At 49.7% G+C, this 18,049-nt stretch overlaps 1 protein-coding gene across 6 annotated transcripts in view; it reads left to right on the top strand.

The window, feature by feature from the left end:
* The window catches only part of COBL (cordon-bleu WH2 repeat protein), a 262,604-nt gene that overhangs the window by 102,014 nt on the left and 142,541 nt on the right, over nucleotides 1–18,049 (top strand). For 4 of the 6 annotated variants that reach the window (XM_080818254.1, XM_080818253.1, XM_080818257.1 and 1 more), the window contains exons 3-5: nucleotides 8,580–8,790; nucleotides 10,644–10,872; nucleotides 17,798–17,895. In XM_080818254.1, the coding sequence (XP_080674380.1) occupies nucleotides 8,580–8,790; nucleotides 10,644–10,872; nucleotides 17,798–17,895 (538 nt within the window). Of the gene's footprint in view, nucleotides 1–8,579; nucleotides 8,791–10,643; nucleotides 10,873–13,493; nucleotides 13,539–17,797; nucleotides 17,896–18,049 lie in introns of all 6 variants that reach the window. The other 2 variants (XM_080818252.1, XM_080818255.1) reach the window with 1 other exon arrangement.

Genomic DNA, 18,049 nt, shown 5'->3' with positions numbered 1-18,049 from the left:
AGCTCAACCTCACAAGCCTGAGATCACAATCTAGCCGAAATCAAGAGTCTGATTGAGCCACCCAAGGTGCCTCCATATTCTGGGCTGTTCTTAAGGGAAGTGCTCTGGCATAGGATTAGGAATGGCGTTACCAGCGCCGCATGGGGATGGTTGAAGGAGGCCATCGACTCCATCACATCGGTTGGGACACACTTAAAGAGAAGATCTTAGAAAAGACAATGCCCTTAGGCAAAAGAGAGCTTTGTAAAGTGTGTCAGTCTCTAGAGTGTTGGGCCTGTGTCTTTTGCTGTGATAAAGTAGTCAGGTTCAAGTTGGTATGCATGCCCAAGGGGCCTGGGGCAGGAAAAGTCAACATTTCCTTTGCAGAATACAGGAAATCTCCCTCGGTATTCATTCTTGTGATTCTTCACGATAGACACACTTAAAACAGTTTTTAGGAGTTTTTAGGTCCTGGTGCTTATTAAACAGCCCAGACTCTCATAATGTGGGTGTTGGGTCTGCACGTTCCTTCCGGAGAGAGCTTGCCGGCTCCAGGCTGGAAGGGAGGGAGGCTGTGAGCTCCCGGCCGCTCTGGGGTGTCCTTCATCCGCCCTCCCCCTCCAGGTGTTGGTGAAGCCCCTCGCTCATCGAGGCTCCCAGAGCCGAAGGGAGCCCGGTCTTCTCTGGTACTCAGCGAGTTAAGGAGGTGATGTTAAACAAGACATTTCTGGTGCTGGGGAGTCGGCCAGGAGAAGACTGTTCTGGAAATAACTGGCTGACAGGTTGCTTTGGTTTCGTTTGATTTACATTTTTGTTCAAAGAGTATCTTTTTTTAGAAGAGCTCATTTTTTTAGAACAGTCTTAGTTTCCTAGCAAAACTGAGAGGGAAGTACAGAGACTTCCCACATACCTTCCCCCCAACCCACAATCTCCCCCATTATCAACATCCCCCAGAGGAGTGGGTGCCCCTTATGATTGGTGAACCTGCACAGACATATCGTCATCCCCCAGAGTCTGTCGGTGACCCCAGGGTCCGCTCGTAATGTTGTAATGTTCTATGGGTTTGGACACACATAGAAGGATATGCGTCCACCACGGTAGTTCCTCAGAGAGGAGTTTCGCTGCCCTGAAGTCCTCTCAGAGAACATTCCCAGGACACACAGCCCGCTGTGGTCACTGCCGCCAGAAGTGGGTCTCATTGGGTCACCTTTTCCGTCAGCCCTGGGCATGTGTTTGACCATCCGGGCCTTAGCTCGCTGCTTCTAGGGACCGCCTCCCTGAAATGATTCTGCCCTATGAAGGCTTCGTTTGCTTGCTTGTTTGGGCGAAACCCAAGAACAAAGACAGTGATAGAATGTCTGTCACGTGCAGACTGTGATCATCAGACTCCAGGTGCTCCTGGATTTTCTTCCTGAGCATCTGTGCCGTGAGCAAGTCACGTGGTGATGGGGCGACCACAGGTTATAAACTGTGCGCTGCTCCTGTGAAAAGCTGTGTTCTTTGCTAAACCCACAGCAGGTGCCATTACTGGTTGGGATTTGGTGTGATACTGGTCGTAGAGATGGATGGGAGCTCTTATTTTGTGGATCCTAATATCTATGAAAGAAAGAAAGGAAAGGATGGGGGGAAATGAGGGGAGGGAGGGGTGGGAGGAGAGGAAAGGAAAGGAGGAAGGAGGAAGAAAGAACAGTTATTCATTGAGCAAAATACATACCGAACACCTAACTTTTCTGAAGCAACTGGGAGGAAGACCTCCCAGAGAGCAGCAGAAGGAAATAATTCTCATTTGCAAGACATTTCTTTGTGCAAAAAATGGGGAATTCAGTGATACTGGAACATGATGGAGAAAGGGATTTACAAGGGCCTGGACTGGGTGACGGCTGCGTCCTGTGGGCCATCCCGAGTTCCCTGGGTCTCAATCAAACAAAATTACACACGCCACAGGGGACACAAGGCTCTGTTCCAGGGCCAGGCAAGTCATAAGGAAACTGACACGTCAGAACATTAATTTTCCTCAAATGCATTAATTTTCCTCAACTATAGGGGACCGTGGTCTTCTATTAAAAATGGTGTCGGGGCGCATGGGTGGCTCAGTTGGTTAAGTATCCAACTCTCGACTTTGGCTCAGGTCGTGATCTCACGGTCAGGAGATCGAGCCTCATGTCAGGCTCCACACTCAGCAGGGAGTAAGTAAGCTCACGATTCTCTCTCCCTCTCCTTCTGCCCTTCCCCCCTTCTCTAAAATAAATAAATATTTAGAAAAATAATAGCATCCAAATATCACATGCACACTTAAAATAAACACTAACCTAACTTTAAAGATAGTTGAGCTGTGTGCCAGACCCCGCAAAAGGGCACATTGGCTCAGCAGCCAAGTGAGAAGCACACGGCCAAGGTCTGCTTGCATATGACCTGGACACAGGAGGCTCCAGACTCTGAAGGTGCAGCTCAAAGATGGTGAGGTCAAAGTTAAGAGAGAGCACAAGTTACCGTGGTAGGAATCTGTCTGCCCAGTCTGCACCGCATGTTGATATCACCTGTCCTCACCTGTCCAGGCAACAGCTCATGACATCACATATGGCCAGGAAAACAGCCAGGCTTCCCAGCCTCGGCACGTGTCTCTCTAGGTCAAGATGCTCCAACAGCCATTAATTTCTAAGCAGTTTGAAAAGCTGAATGCCTTAGGGAAGGCAGGTCTCTCCAGTTGAGAGAGACCCCAGTCTCTCTCGAGATCATGTACGGAGAACTCTTGCAGACCGTGGTGGCTGTCTGGACCCAAGAGGCATTTGGGTTTTATGAGGGCGAGCCATCAGGATTGGGGGACTGGACGCCATCATCCTGATGACTGGGCTTCTGACTTGTACGTGGGATGAAGGTGCCCTGGTCATTTCGCGGCTGTCTGCTTCCCTCCAGCCTCACTTGACAGACTGAGGACCCAGGCTTCCCTAAGACCAGATTCTTGTCGGTGACTCTAGCCTTGAGCCTAGAGCTCTGCCTCTGACCCACAGACTTCTCTGCCTGTGGCTTCCCCATCTCCTAGTCTCTCCATCATCCTTCGGGTGTTTCTGCCTATGTGTTCCTTTGTCCCTGACATCGTCCATAGGGGCCGCCTCTCAGAGGGCCCTGCTTACATCATGCTGTATGTTGCCTCTCTGGTCCACACAAAGCTTCGAGACTGCACTTTCTCCCAGGACTTGCTCTGACTCGGTCGCCAGATTTTGCCTTACAGCTTGGGGCCACTGATTGGTCTTGGTTCCACATAAAAAAACTAAGGACTATACATGCAAATTAAGTGTGTTCATTTTAACATCATGTCCAGAAGTACTTACCTTTGTTTTTTTTTTTTTTAAGATTTTTATTATTTATTCCAAAGAGAGAGAGAAAGAGCAGGGGAGGGAGCAGAGGGAGAGGGATAAGCAGACTCCCTGCTGAGCACAGAGCCTATGAGGGGCTCGATCTCATGACCCTAAGGTCCTGACCTGAGCCGAAACCAAGAGTCAGACGCTTAACTGATTGAACCACCCAGGCACCCCCGTAACTAGCTACCTTAATGTAACATGTAAACTCAGCATCGAGGGACCCATTTATCTAATCAATGCATGAAATGCTCATTTCATGAGTATTAGGAGTAAACTAGTTTTCAAAACGAGGTCCCTGACCAACAGCGACTGCATCCCCGGGAACTTGGTAGAAATGCCAATTCCCAGACCAGCCCTAATGACTCCGAAACCTTGAGGAGAGGCCCAGCAATTGGACTTTGACCACGCCCAAATTTTCAGATTAGTTAATCTTTGAGAACCCCAGCTGCAGGGCATGGTCCTACCGGGCTCTGCTAGATGTAGCAGGATGAGCGCGCGGTCCCTGAGAGGGAGCCCAGGGTCATGCTGGCACGATGGCAGGGAGGGGGCTGTAGGCATGGGTCTTGGTTGCAGCTCCAGAATGAAGGCAGGCTTTGCAGTTTAGCTAGAAGTGCGTCCCAGAGAGGGGTGACACGTCACCTGGCCCAGCTTGATGGAAATGGGACTTGCCCTCCCTGACTTCCCTGTCCCAGCCGTGTGGTCCCCAAGAGCTTGCTCACTTCCTTGAGTCCCGAGCACCTCTGCATTTGGGGCAGGGGTGCAGGCACAGGCTGACCATCACTCTGCCGAGCTCTCGGTGAGGATTTAAAAAAAAAAGAAAAAGAAAAACGCACAGGATAAAGGAGCAGCTTTTTCTTATCAAAGGCACAGACTCCTGCCAAAACGTTTTGTGATGTCTATACACATTGGGCCAGTCATCGTGTTTTTGTTTTTGTTTTTTTTTTTAAAGAAAGATGTAGAAAAAAATTATGTACTTTTAAACTTAAAAATAGAGATCACCACAAATACCGGGGAATAAATTGCACCCCTATATTCTGAGCACTTAAGAGACATTTTGGGGAACAACAGATTGAACAGTCTGGAGGGGAAAAGGATATTGAGGAGAAATTCAGAGAGGAAGCCCCAGAGATCCACCTCATGACCCCCTCAACCCCTACCAACGTGGTTTTGAGTGGTCATTCCTCTTTATTACTTGGGATCGGAGAGAGAGAGAAAGCCTGCAAAGGTTGGTTATTTTTGTCGTATTCAGGCTTCCTTAAAATACCACAGACGGACATGGTTTCTCACAGCTCTGGAGCCTGGAAGTCTAAGGCCGAGGTGCCGGTGGGGAGATTTCCTTCCAAGGGGTCTTCCTGGCTCATAGGCAACCGCCATCATTTCATGTGCTCATGTGACCTCTTTTCTTTAGGTGCACAGAACAAGATCTCTGGGTCTCTTCTTGTAAGGACACTAATCCCATCCTATCAGTGCCCTTGTGACTCATGTAACCATAATTACTTCCTTAGAAGCCCCATCTCCAAATACAGTCAACGGGGGTTTAGGGATTCACCATGACTTTGGGGAGGGCACAGTTCTGTTCATAGCGATGTTAATGCTGGGTGTCCACTGAGGCCCAGGGGGTGTGCTGTGGGTTCTTAGCAGGGATGGTCTGGTCAACTTCCTTAATACACCTGATTCTTCTTTGACGTTCTGGAGGGTGTCTAGTTGCCTTGTTTTCTTTCATTGTAGGATTGGTGGAATTTGATGGTACAGTGTCTCAGCGATGTTATTTCAAGCGTGTTGGGCTATCTCAGTATTTGCTGGAGGGGGGTGGTTTAGCCACGTACAGATGGGGGATGCTCTGCTCTGAGCCGGGTAAAACATCTCACCACGCGGACTCCCCATGCAGAAAAGACTGGAACAAATGAACTCACGTATTTCGCAAACACATCACACTTACCACATGCCTGGCGCTATGCTCGCTGCCTTTCAAGTGTTTATTCATTTAAGTCTCTAACAGCGGGACACTGTCTGTATACCCTCACCAGTAAGGAAACTGAGGCACGGGGAGGCAGGTCTGAGAAGCGGGGGGTTGGTGGTGCTTGGACTCTGTCCCAGGAAGCTCCCCTCAGGGGTCTTCACCCAACCACCCCGCCGTCACGGGAACCTCGGCAGGGCTGGTGCGTGGAGACCTGCAGATCCGAGCCACGTGCCGCCGCATCCACGGGCGGGTGCGAGGTGAGGAGCGGTCAGGCTCAGGAGGGGATGAGAGTGTGTGTGCAGAGCAGGCAACGTCTTCCAGTCTCTGGAAAGTTCTTTCCTGTGGCCCAGAGGCATAGGGACCCGCTGAGACCCTGTGGAGGGTGCACGTTGACACCGAGTTAGAGACGCTGCCAACCTCTGCCATCCATATAGGTGGCGCCTCTCTCCATTTTGGGGCGCTGCCTTTCCTCTCTCTTTGTGGGTAAATTGTCCCAGGGGCATCAAAGAAGCTTTGGATGAACTGGCCTGCTGCTGGGAATGCCGCATTTTAAATGCCAGCCAAGAAAGCAGATTAACTGGGGTGGGCCAGCCCACCTCCCACCCTCTTTTCAGAGGCGAAAAGGCCAGCCCCGCCTCCCACCTCATTTTGCATGGGCGTGATCCTTAAATGGGTGTAGTGGAAAAGTAGTAAATCCGGTTGTGTTTTAAATGAGCCTGGGGCAGGGTCACACAAAGTGGCTGGCCCTGCAGGACGTGTTGCAAGATGAGCTCGCGCTTTTGGACCCAGGTCCTCGTATTTGGACTGGTGGGTATCCAGCGTCTCAAGTGCAGCCCGAGTTTGGTCCCATCAGGATGCCGGGCCCCTCTGGGAGTCACAGATGCAGATGGCCTGAAGGACAGCAAGACAGCTGCCAAACCTGAGCTCCTCTCAGCCCCAAACTTCCTTCCCTGTGAGAGCCCCTCTGTCCTGGCTTGGGTTCCTGCTACTGGGAAAGGATGATGTCCGATTTGCTTGTCTAAGTTGAATGGGTAATGGCCTCTGAGTTCTTCATACAGCCTAAGCACGTATCATGGCCGGGCCGGGCATCTGGTGTTGGATTTTATGATCATGCTCTTATGGGGTTTTATTTTGTTACTGGTTTTTCTTTTTTCTTTAATAGTAAATTTGAGGAGATAGTCCCCCAGCACATAGAATCTTCTGCTTGGGAACTTTGCCTTGTGCCTCCCCTCCCCCCCCCACCCCCAAACATTTTGTTCAGAAACTACTTCCACTTCCAACTGCTGAGACTGTCACTGGAAGAAACTCATCATGCATTAAATAAATGAAGTAGAGAAAGCCAGGAAGGATCAGGCGAGTTGGGGGGAAATCCACCAGACACACAGAGATTTGGGTACCCCATTATCTGGGCCAGAAAATGGGTACGCCAGTATGCTGGCACGTTCAATAACTACAGGCTTCCATGATGGCAAGACAGGGTTGTTCTCCGTGATGGAGAAAAATGTGCCCTCCCCTGGAGCTGGCCGCTCCCTTTCTGAGCATCTAATTGGATATTTCAAACGTGTTACCAATTAGTGTATTAAAAGAACAGAAAGTAACATGAGTAGCTTTTGTGTTCTTTGTGGCTTCCTCTCTAAGATTAACTTAAATATCCATTTGACAGTTCATTTGGGTGTGTTTACCGGGTACAAGCCGTCTGTGGGTGGAGGCAGCAGCCGAATGTGGGTGGAGACAGAGACAGGAAAGGAGCGAGCCTCAGATGCACCAGGGTCCCAAGCCCACTCTGCCTTTTCCCGGAGACCTTGCCTCTCAGTCTAGGTGGTGGCACAGAAGGGAAGCACATGAGTGGCCTCATGGATACACACCGAGCGGTAACCAATAGCTGAAGTCATCTTAGTATCGTGAGTAGTCTGTTTTCTCTACTGAAGCTCTTCCGTGGAATGTCGTCACGTCTTAGAGCTTGTTTGTTGCATTGCATTAAGCTTGTGGTTGGAATAAAGATGATTTCTGCCCCCCGCAACCCCGCCCCGAGTTGAAGGAATCAGAGTTTACAGTCTTCCCAGTGTTATTAGCTGGTGTGGCCATGTGTGCTGGAGCCCTCGTGAGCGTGCGCACTGCCTTGGCCCCACAAACACCCCATCAGGGTCCCCGGACCCAGCAGAAGTGCTGAGTTGTTTTGTATCAATCTGAGATCAATTTCAGCCCACAGCCCTCGGGGTGTGTGACAGGTGTCCAGGCTGCAGCAGGACAGTTGTCACTTGTGTGTTCACAGAAGAACTGTGAGTCTGTGATCTGCACACCTGCATCCCCAGGCACCTGGAAAGCATAATTGCTTTCCTGAAATAATTGTCATGTCAGTTCCTGATTAAGAAATAGATCACAGGAAAGACCTATGCTTTCGTGAGAGGTGTAGGCTCCATTGCTTGGGAAATTTAGGGAAAGAGAGATCAGCTTTAAATATCAAAACCTTCTGCCAGGGAGATACAAAAGAGGCAAAAGAAATTCTTTGGAGTGATCTGAATTGTTATCCTCCTCCCTTGGTAAGCAGTTCCCTGTGACGGGGAGCATGAGGACAAGTTTTGACACGCAAACAAAGTCATTTTCCTCAGGTTTTGTTTTTTTGTTTGGGTTTTTTTTGTCTTTAAAAAGGCATACTTTTTTTTAAGCTATCATCTTCAACTTAAAATTTTCAGTTTGGGGACACCTGGGTGGCTTCGTTGGCTGAGCGACCGACTCTTGATTTTAGCTCAGGTCATGATCTCAGGGTCGTGAGATCAAGCCCCAAGTTGGCCTCTGTGCTTAACATGGAGTCTCCTTGGGACTCCCTCTCTCCCATCCCTCTCCCCTGCTCGCTCTCTCTCTCTCTCTCTCTCTCTCTCCCTCTCTCTCTCCCTCTCAAATAAATAAATAAAATCTTGTTAAATTTTTCACTTTTTAAGAGCCATTATATTGCTGAATCGTTGGAAATTTAGTCTTTAGTAGTGTCGCTTGTGCTGATGAACCTTCTAGGACTCCAGTCAACATGGCCGTGAACATAACTACAGATACTCTTTCCCCAGCTCTGATGGTTGCTCTTCCAGGCATTTTGTTTACTAGTGTTGGAAATGTTAGGAAATGCTGTCCAGTCCTGCACTGGGGATCCATGAGCTCTGGTTGCCTATCATATGCATGACCAGTTTGCTCGTTCACCTACTGGTGCATGGGTTTGACCCTTACTCAGCTTGACCGAAGGGGGAGTGCAAAAACATTCCTAATTCATGTGATCTGTTTCCCTTTTGCAGCCATGCAATGATGGACCTACTGGTTGAGCTCTGTCTCCAGAACCACCTCAATCCATCCCACCACGCCCTCGAGATCCGGTCTTCGGAAACCCAACAGCCTTTGAGTTTTAAGCCAAATACTTTAGTTGGGACCCTGAACGTGCACACTGTATTTCTCAAAGAGAAAGTTCCCGAAGAGAAGGTGAAGCCTGCCCCACCCAAGGCACCTGAGGTCAGTAGGAAGAGGGGGGCCCTTTGTCTGAGGGCATATGAGACACCTGGGGCCGAGGTGCTGAGGAGGGGGGCTGGTGGAACCCCTCTAATCTCAGTAACATGTGCATACAGCTGTTACAATGTCTACTTCCCTGCTACTCAAAATTAGACTCTAAACTGAGCTTCGTTCAGAAGATGGAAATTAGCCGACTTTAATAATAGTCACGGTTGTATCTTTGCTCCTTTGGACGTTATAGAAGAGGAATCAGTCTAGAGCAGAGGTAGCCTTTGGAACTTTCTACACAGAAGGAGATGGTTTATCATTCTGAACTTTCCAAAGGGGTCACCCCTGGCCGCATGAGGCTTTTAAGCAGGTGCAGTGCGGCTAGTGTGATTGAGAAACTGAGCCTTTAAGTGTATCTAATGTTAATTAATTCAACTTTAAATAACCACAGGTAACCAGCCACTACCTTGTTGCACTAGTTACAGCCATTCTCCTTCCGTTCTGGAGGTCTTCCTGCCCGAGGAAGCCGTGGGGAAACGGAGAAGATCTGAACTTCTTCCTAGAGAGAGGAGTGACAGGAGTTGTCCCTTTTGAGAAACTGACATCGGAAATGTTTCCTTGTTGTACTTGGAGCATATCTTAGACATAGATGTAACTCAGGCTTTTGACTTTTGATTAAAATGAACTCCAGGTCCTGACGGTACTTCTTCATAAGCCTTTGCTATGGATCTTTGAGCTCCCTTTAAAAGCTTTTAGATTCCTTGGGGCGCCTGGGTGGCTCAGTCATTAAGCATCTGCCATCAGCTCAGGTCATGATCCCAGCGTCCTGGGATCGAGCCCCACATCAGGCTCCCTGCTCGGCGGGAAGCCTGCTTTCCCTTTCCCTCTCCCACTCCCCCTGCTTGCATTCCCTCTCTCGCTGTGTCTCTCTCTGTCCAATAAATAAATAAAATATTTTTTAAAAGATAAAATAAGAGCTTTTAGATTCTTGGGAATATTTACTAGATTTTTCTGCTCCTAAAAATGGCAGTTTGGCCAACAGCTCATCTTCTATCGATTTTTACATTTGGGGGCTTGATAAATTTTAACTGGTGGCATCTCCACTCTGGAAAGGGGCGTGGATCCACCTCAGTCAGATTCTGTTCAGCCCACACGTGCTGTGGCCCCTCTCTGGCATTCTCAGATGATGCTGTATCAGTAAAGGCCAGGGAAAAGTTGACTGCCTGAAACCTTGGCATACTGATTTTTTTTTTTGATGGGCCAGTTTATCAGTAGACAGTTGGCATCAGATTTAGTCAAACTGACTTTTTTTTCTGATTATGGTGCTCATCATTATATGGCTATCATACGTATATGTTGTCTGTCAGTTATATTTTTCTACCTTAAATATATGTGCGTATAATATATATATATGTGTATATGCAGACATATATGCACTATATATATTTACATAGATATGAATATATTTATGTGGGTCTTTTGGCTACTTAACTAAAACTTTGATATCTTGGGTTTTTTTTAGGATTTTTCTCTAAATTGAATCGTTCATGACACTTTGAAACTCTCTTCCTTCACAAAATCTTTGTGAGCCCCTTGTGGTCGGGTCTGTTTGAGATCCTAGAAAGGCGGCGTATGTGTTCAATGATAAGCCCAGCCCCCTCACGATGTCTGGTCCCCTGTGTTTTATGCCAGGTGTTTATCGTGCACTTTTCAGTATTGCAATTCCCCCACGACCCACTGAGTTTTGCACAAAGGGGCTCGGGCTGCACAAAACATTGCCATGGTCATTTCAAGCCCAGAAGCAGAGGGTGAGGCCGTGTGGGAACACACACTTACGGCATTCTTTTGTGTCCGGGGTGTCCCTCCAGAAATCTGTGCGCTTGGTAGTGAATTACCTGCGAACCCAAAAGGCCGTTGTGCGTGTGAGCCCCGAGGTGCCGCTCCAGAGCATTCTGCCCGTCATCTGTGCGAAGTGCGAAGTCAGCCCAGAGCACGTGGTTCTCCTCAGAGACAACATTGCCGGGGAGGAGCTGGAACTTTCCAAGTCCCTCAACGAGCTGGGGATAAAGGAGCTCTACGCGTGGGACAACAAACGAGGTGAGGCCACCTTGCGTCTTTGACACCTGGCCCGTAAGAGCACAGGCGGGAAGCAGACGTCACTGCCCGTGAGCGCTCGAGGTGCCGAGCAGAGACGGGTATCTGAATTTTCAGGTAACCCAAGTGTTGTCCAAAGCACAGTTGAAGTGGGCAGAAAACAAATTTGGTTTGCACCCATTCCCCTCAATTGTAGTTATGCCTCTTCCCCCCCGATCCTGACCATGTTCTGAGCCTCACCCTGTCTCCCGTGAGCTCGGCGAGGTGAGTGAAGAAGCCGCTCTAGCACGTGAACCAACGTCTCTCGGATTTCTTATTCAGTTGCCAGGAACTGCCCCCAAGTCTCAGACATTGCTCGTCATCAAAACCGGTGGCAAAGGAGTCCCTGGGTGGTTCGGTTGGTTAAGCATCTGCCTGCGGCTCAGGTCACAATCTTGGGGTCCTGGGATCGAGTCCCGGGTCAGGCTCCCTGCTCAGCGGGGAGTCGGCTTGTCCTTCTGCTTCTCCCCCTGCTCATGCTCTCTGTCTCTCTCAAATAAATAAATACTTATTTGAAAAACAAAACAAAACAACACACACACACACACACACACACAACAGTGACAAAACACATTTAGCTCTTTTACTAAAACTGCCCGAATTAGAGATCAGGAGATCAGTCCCTGAACACAGCTCACGATGCTGTTTTGGGTTTCCTCACCACTGATGCCAGAGACTACTGACTTCTCGTGTGAACTTGGTACTTGACCCGAGGGCCCAGAGCCGCTGGGGCGAGTGGCCACTCGAGAGGCCAGGTGTTGGCACAGAGACTGGTGTGTGTGTGAGCAGAGATCCCTGATTGACCCAAAGGGCGGACTGTTTGGAAAGAGCTGTCAGACCGAACTAAATAAATGAATGAGTAGACAAAAAATAAATGAATATTCCTTGACCTAAGCATTATCAAAGTGAACTCCATAAATGTGCCTTGTTTTCACGAGGCTCATTTGATATCTGTGGTCTTTTATTTATTCCACAAATACAGAATAGGTTGGGTTGTTGAAATACATTCCATTTTTTCATGTTTTTCTATAGTTTGTTTCAAATTCTTCCAAGAAAACCTTTTATTACCAGTTTTTTTTTAAGATTTTATTCATTTACTGCAGAGAGAGAGAGGGCATGTGCATGAGCAGGGGGAGAACAGCAGAGGGAGAGGGAGAAGCAGGCCCCCCCCGAGCAGGCAGACACTTAACCAGCTGAGCCATCCAGGCGCCCCACTTATTACCAATTTTGTTGCAAAAATCAATGATCATAGTCGAGCCTCCTCTCCTTCCCCCAAACCTCTAGAGGTTCTGGACCCCAGGTCTCATTTCAAAAAAAGTGCTCTGACATTTTAGAGCAATGCATCTTGTGCCTTATGTGGCATCTTTTTAAAACTCAGACAAGATTATTCCCAGCATCTGCTACATGGGCCTGGATATAGCTAGTATGTCCGCCTGGTTCTATCAGCCTCTATAAATGGGGTTTCTGTGCCTCTTTAGAAACACAGACTTCATTTAGCAAGAGGGAGGGAGGGAGGGAGGGAGGAAGGAGAAGAAAGAGGGAAGAAAGAGAGAGAGAGGAAGAAAGGAAAGAAAGAAGAGAGAAAGAAAGACAGAGGGAAGAAAGAGAAAGGAAGAAAAGAAAAGAAAAAGAAAAAGGGAAGGAGGGAGGGAGGGAAAAACTATCTCACACAAGTCTGTGAAAGAAAAAAGCCTTACAAACAACTATTTCTGTCACAGGTCAATTCTCAGTTATGTCTCGAAATGTAGATGCGAAACCTGTTGCCTGGGGAAGGTCCTATAAAACCTGGCGCCCCAAGCAGCATGGATCCCAGGAAGCTCGCGGTGGTCCAGAGCACAGAGCAGAGGTGTTCAGGGAGGGGACCTCTGTCGGGCTGGGGCTCCGTCTTTCCACCCCCACCCAGGGAAGGACACACAGGTGCAGCCAGCCTGGCTGTCAGATTTGGAAGCACCTGAACCCTGAGTGCCTGTCACTGCCTTGGGCGCCCTCTGAGGGACCCTTCTGTCTGGGACCCCAGTACCCTCCCCGGAAAAGAAAGGCACAGCAGCCAGCATGGTAGGTGACCGGCTCCAGCCCAGTGGCCAGCAGCCCTCTCCTCTGGACTGAACTGGGCCATGCGCCACACCGGCCGTGAAGCCTTTGATTCTCATTGCTGCCAAATGCCTTCATCCCTACGGGCAGTCAAGTATTTGAGAAGAAAGGAGAACATTCCGGAAGACGCCTGTAGGGAGCCCTGTCCTTGTGGCCCCTATTGGATTACAACCCCTCCGCAGCCAGCAGCTGCTCCAAGGGACAAGGGCCATGGCCGGGGGAGATGTGTCACCAGGCAGGGTCCCGCCTCCTCCGGAAGTCCTGGTGGTGGAGCTTGGACCAGCAGAAGGCTTTGCTGCCACCTGCTTCCGCAGGAGAGCTTAGCAGCCTGGCATCTGCGGGCTCCAGGGAGATCCAGGGCCAGGACCCTTGGCCTCTCCTGCGGGGGCCCAGACAACCCCCCCTTGCGAGGCTCACCGAGGGGCCGCGGCCGTGGTCACGTGCCGCTGCCCTCGGAAGCTTGCGCTCACTCTCTCATTGCCTGCTTCTTCCAGTTCTTCTGACCCAAACTCGGTCGGAGCCCTCCCTGAGCTGGCAAGGTACAGTGAGCCCGTTCCGGCCCGCCTGGGCTCTGCATGGCTCTGGGCGAGGACGATGCATGGAAGCGGCGCCCGCGTGCAGGGTCTGAAGGAACGTGCTGTGCCTTGCAGCCCTTCCAGGGGCATCTCGTCAGCTGACGTGAGGCTTTGGTTTGGTTTCTTGACTCCCTGGTTGCCTGAGGGAATGTCCCTCGTGTGAGAATTTGCAATGTAGATGAAGGCGGCTGGGGTAGAAAATGGGTCCCTTCGGAACACGGAATTTTAGGGCACAGTGGAAGTGGCACGTGCTGGACACACACAGTTTTCCCTTCTACCTGTGCTCACCTGTGCTCACCTGCTCTTGGCGTCCGTTCTGTCTGCTGCAGACTTTGGGGCAGTCTAGACTGTGAAATGCAATCTTTTTGGCCATAGACAAGTATATGTATGGTCATCCCAGCTTTTGCATTTACTCTGACACTTACTTATCATACACTTCACAGGCAAACACAAATAGACACATATTTACATATACACACACACATATGCATAGATATATATATAGTCACACACATTATATACTGGAATCCCTCTGACCTTCTTGGACTGCACGTGTACACACACATGCTGTCTCCAGAAAGTTCATTAAAATGCCGATCAGTATTTGTCTCTTACATAAAAGAGATGAACGGCACAAAAGTGGGCGTTGGTCTGCAACCACAGTCCGTGCATGTTGTGTCTGACCATAGCTCTCGACTGTTACGGACCCCATCGCACCGTCTAGATGAATGTTGCAAGCAGAAGGATTCCCTTTTAAGAAGCACCATGAGTGGTAGTTGTTTTGAGCAGGGAAGTCATGTACATGAAGCCTTCTTCGGTATGGACTGGTTTGACTTGGGGCCATGGGCAGACAGCAGCAGAGACTGCTAGTTGAGACTCCCATGGCCCGTGGCCCATGTTGGGGACCGGAACTCGGAGGCTTACCTGTGTAAAAGATGCCTGTGCCGGCCTGGGTTCCTCTGGCCTTGCCTTGCTTGTGAGCGTGCTCTGGCCGCTCAACGGCTCTGACCTTCCATTTTCTCCTCTGCGAAGCTGAGGGGTTTGGACTCGCTGCTATTTGGGGCCCCGCAGCGCCTTGCCTCCCCCTGCACTGTTCAGTTCATCCTTATTCTCCAGATCCCATCCATTCTTCCAAGAGGAGGTCCCTTTTAGAGATGGAGCATGTCGTCCCCTGCACTTTGGTTGCTATTTAACTTCTAACACATGGGAGTAAACTGAAGAAAATAGTGTTTGCGCTCAAATTGTGTGTCTGGAGCCCCAGGTTCTAGGCCGGGTGCGTGTCCTCCCAGCCTAGCTGTGTATCCGTGAAGAGTTACCGGCCTGACGTGTGGCAGGCACCTGCCGCCCCTTTGCCTGATGGAAGCACCAGGGACCATCAAGTGCCCTTGCTCTGCCTTCACGCCAGCCCTTCTGTGTGTCCGCGGGGTCCTGGAGACCTCACAGAAGGCCCCTATCAGTACATGATCGCCAGTCCCTCGCCCCTGCCCCTCAGACCATCTGCCTGGGGCCCCTGCTTCCTCCAGAGAGATGACACCTGCAGCCACATGAGAGAACACCTGTCGGGCCACCACAGGGAGGCTCCGGCACCAGGGCTGTCCCTGAGCGCCCAGTCCCGTGGGCTAGGGACCAGCCTCTGTCCCTGTTTAGGGAGAGAAGAAAAGAGGTTCAATTCTGTGACAGTTTTCTGATCAGTCCGTTGTCTCTGTGGTCGGTGTCATTGCCTAGGTGCCAGTAACACGTCTCTCTCATTCACCCACTGGGCGCTATGATGTCACGTGTTTTACTATATCCGGGCCACCTGTCACTCAATTCTAGAAACAGGATCAGCGATGAATACACATATTGTACAACATGTTGTTGTTTCCCTACACGTAGTTTTTGACTCTGTGGCATAGTCTCCATTACTTTTCACAGCTCTATGCCTCGTGCGGAGGGTTTCGGTGGGATCAGCCGTGAGATCCGTGTGCATACGTGGATGTGTGTGCACACATGCCTCATGACTGGAGCTGCCCCGCTCACTGGTTTGGATGCTGTGTAGTGTGGAAGGCCCCAGTGGCCCAGGTGGGGCTGCCTGCACGTAACCAAGAGCCTTGGCTGTCTAAGACCTGAGCCTTTGCCACTCACACAGTGATTTAAGGAATAGAGGTGTTTGGGTTTTGCTGTGTTGGGTAGATGCGTGTTAATGCATTTGTTACTAACATACTGACTTCCGTGTGTGTTCTCTAACTGGAGTATGGAATTCTAGGCCAGCAGATGAGGAAGTTACCTGACATGTATGCCTTGTTTGGGTTGCTGTTTGGACAGCAGACACGTACAATCCCAGCCCAGACTTTTCCACCTGTGCATTAACAAGTTGACTCTCCAGCGGTTGGCAGTGGACTGGGGAAATTCATTTTTTTATTCCTTAGGAACACCTAAATGTTCCCCCTCTTGCCATCTCTGTGTGCCTTGGAACAGAAGCACTGGACGAGGACGAGTTCATGACAAAGGCCTGGAGTGGCCTTTGGAGTGTCAGCAAGCCAGTGAATTATGGCAACCAGAGATGGCGGGGCGCCCTGGGTCCCAGGCTAGTTACCCCCTCTGCACAGGAGGAAACAGGCTTGGAGTGGCAAAGCAGTCTGCACAAGTCAGGCCCCTAACCTCTGCTGTGCCAGTTCTCAAGGGAGCCCCTGGGCTGGGTTCACATGCGGGTGGTGTTGGCCGGGGGGAGACTGGTGAACGCAGGGTGCTGGGCCCCCCTCAGAGTCAGAGATCTGGAGCAGGCCCGGGTTCTCAGTGATACGGATGTGGCAGGCCCCTCCGCACCCTCGGCGACGTTGTCAGCTGCCTGACGAGTTTGGGCTTCAGTGTCCCCATCCAGAACACAACGGGGCTCATTCTGATAAGGGGCTTAACTTCTGATAAGGAAGAGAAAGAAGAGAAGACTTGGAGCTCAAGAATAACAAAACAGGGGTGCCTGGGTGGCTCAGTGGGTTAAGCCTCTGCCTTCGGCTCCGGTCATGATCTCAGGGTCCTGGGATCAAGCCCCGCATCGGGCTCTCTGCTCAGCAGGGAGCCTGCTTCCCCCCTCTCGCTCTGCCTGCCTCTCTGCCTACTTGTGATCTCTGTCAAATAAATAAATAAAAACTTAAAAAAAAAAAAAAAGAATAACAAAACAACAGAAGAAAGAAAAACGGGCCCTAGAGCATGTGATCAAGAAGGACAACATTCTGGTTGAGGTCGAAGAACGCAAATCTAGAAGCGTGAATCCTGGATTCCTGTGATTCATGGGATTATTTCGACACCGCCTGGGTTAACCACCGCTGCTGTTCCATAGTCTGGACATGAGTGGGGCTCTTCAACAGAAAGCTGCTGATTTATTTTAGTTAGTGTTTTCACCTCACACTCAAAATTCTTTTTTTTTTAAAGATATTATTTATTCATTTGATAGGCAGAGATCAGAAGTAGGCAGAGAGGCAGGCAGAGAGAGGGGGGGAAGCAGGCTCCCCGCTGAGCAGAGAGCCCGATGTGGGGCTCGATCCCAGGACCCTGGGACCATGACCTGAGCCTAAGGCAGAGGCTTAACCCACTGAGCCACCCAGGCACCCCCACACTCAAAATTCTTAAAGCAGGTGTTTTACATAGACCTCCTGGTCCTTGGGGCTGTGCTGTTGACCTGAGAGTCACGAGCCACGTGTGACTCGTGGGCACCTGGAGTGTGGCCAGTCCAAACCCAGTTGTGCCATGTGACCTGCACACTGCCTTTTGAAGACTCCGTACCAAAATGAATTTAAAACATCTCATTCATCATTTTTCTACGGATTGTGTGATGGAATGATAATGTTTTGGTTATGCTGGATTACACAGAACACATCACTAAAATTGCACCTGCTGGAGAATGTACAATTGCATGTGTGGTTCCCTTTATTTTTTCTAGTGGACAGTCCTACCCTAGAACTTTTTGATTTCTTGGGTTTTTCCATTCGCAATCAGGGTTCAATCCCACCCCGAGGAAAACACCACCCAACTCACTGAAGATTGTAAGAACCTTCAGCGAGTTCATAGAGGGGACTGGAGGCTTTGAGGTGGCTCAGAATGCTTTGACAGACATGGTTGCAGTTTTACTGTCTTGGAAAATCTGGAAGTTTAATAGTGGAGGGTTCATTTGTTGAGATTCTGAGAGTGATGTTTAATCTCGTATCATGCACCGACAATAACAGTCTTTTTTTTTTCTTCTCCCCCAGAAACTTTTAGAAAATCCTCGCTTGGCCACGATGAGACAGATAAAGAGAAGAAAAAAATTCTGGGATTTTTCAAGGTTAATAAAAGAAGCAGTAGTAAGGTAATGGGACTAAAATACACGTAGGCTTCTGCGTTACAGAAAAATAGTTGCTTGGGATAGTTGCTTGGGATGTCTGTATTCACCCTATCTTGGAATTTTTCCAAATGTTGTTAGGACTGTTCATTTCTCTGGGTGAAAGGGAGCTTATCCACAG

Source organism: Martes martes (assembly GCF_963455335.1).
Source record: "Martes martes genome assembly, chromosome: 11".
Classification (NCBI taxonomy): domain Eukaryota; kingdom Metazoa; phylum Chordata; class Mammalia; order Carnivora; family Mustelidae; genus Martes; species Martes martes.
The sequence above is the reverse complement of the archived record's forward strand: the minus strand, read 5'-3'. Positions and strand labels throughout refer to the sequence as shown.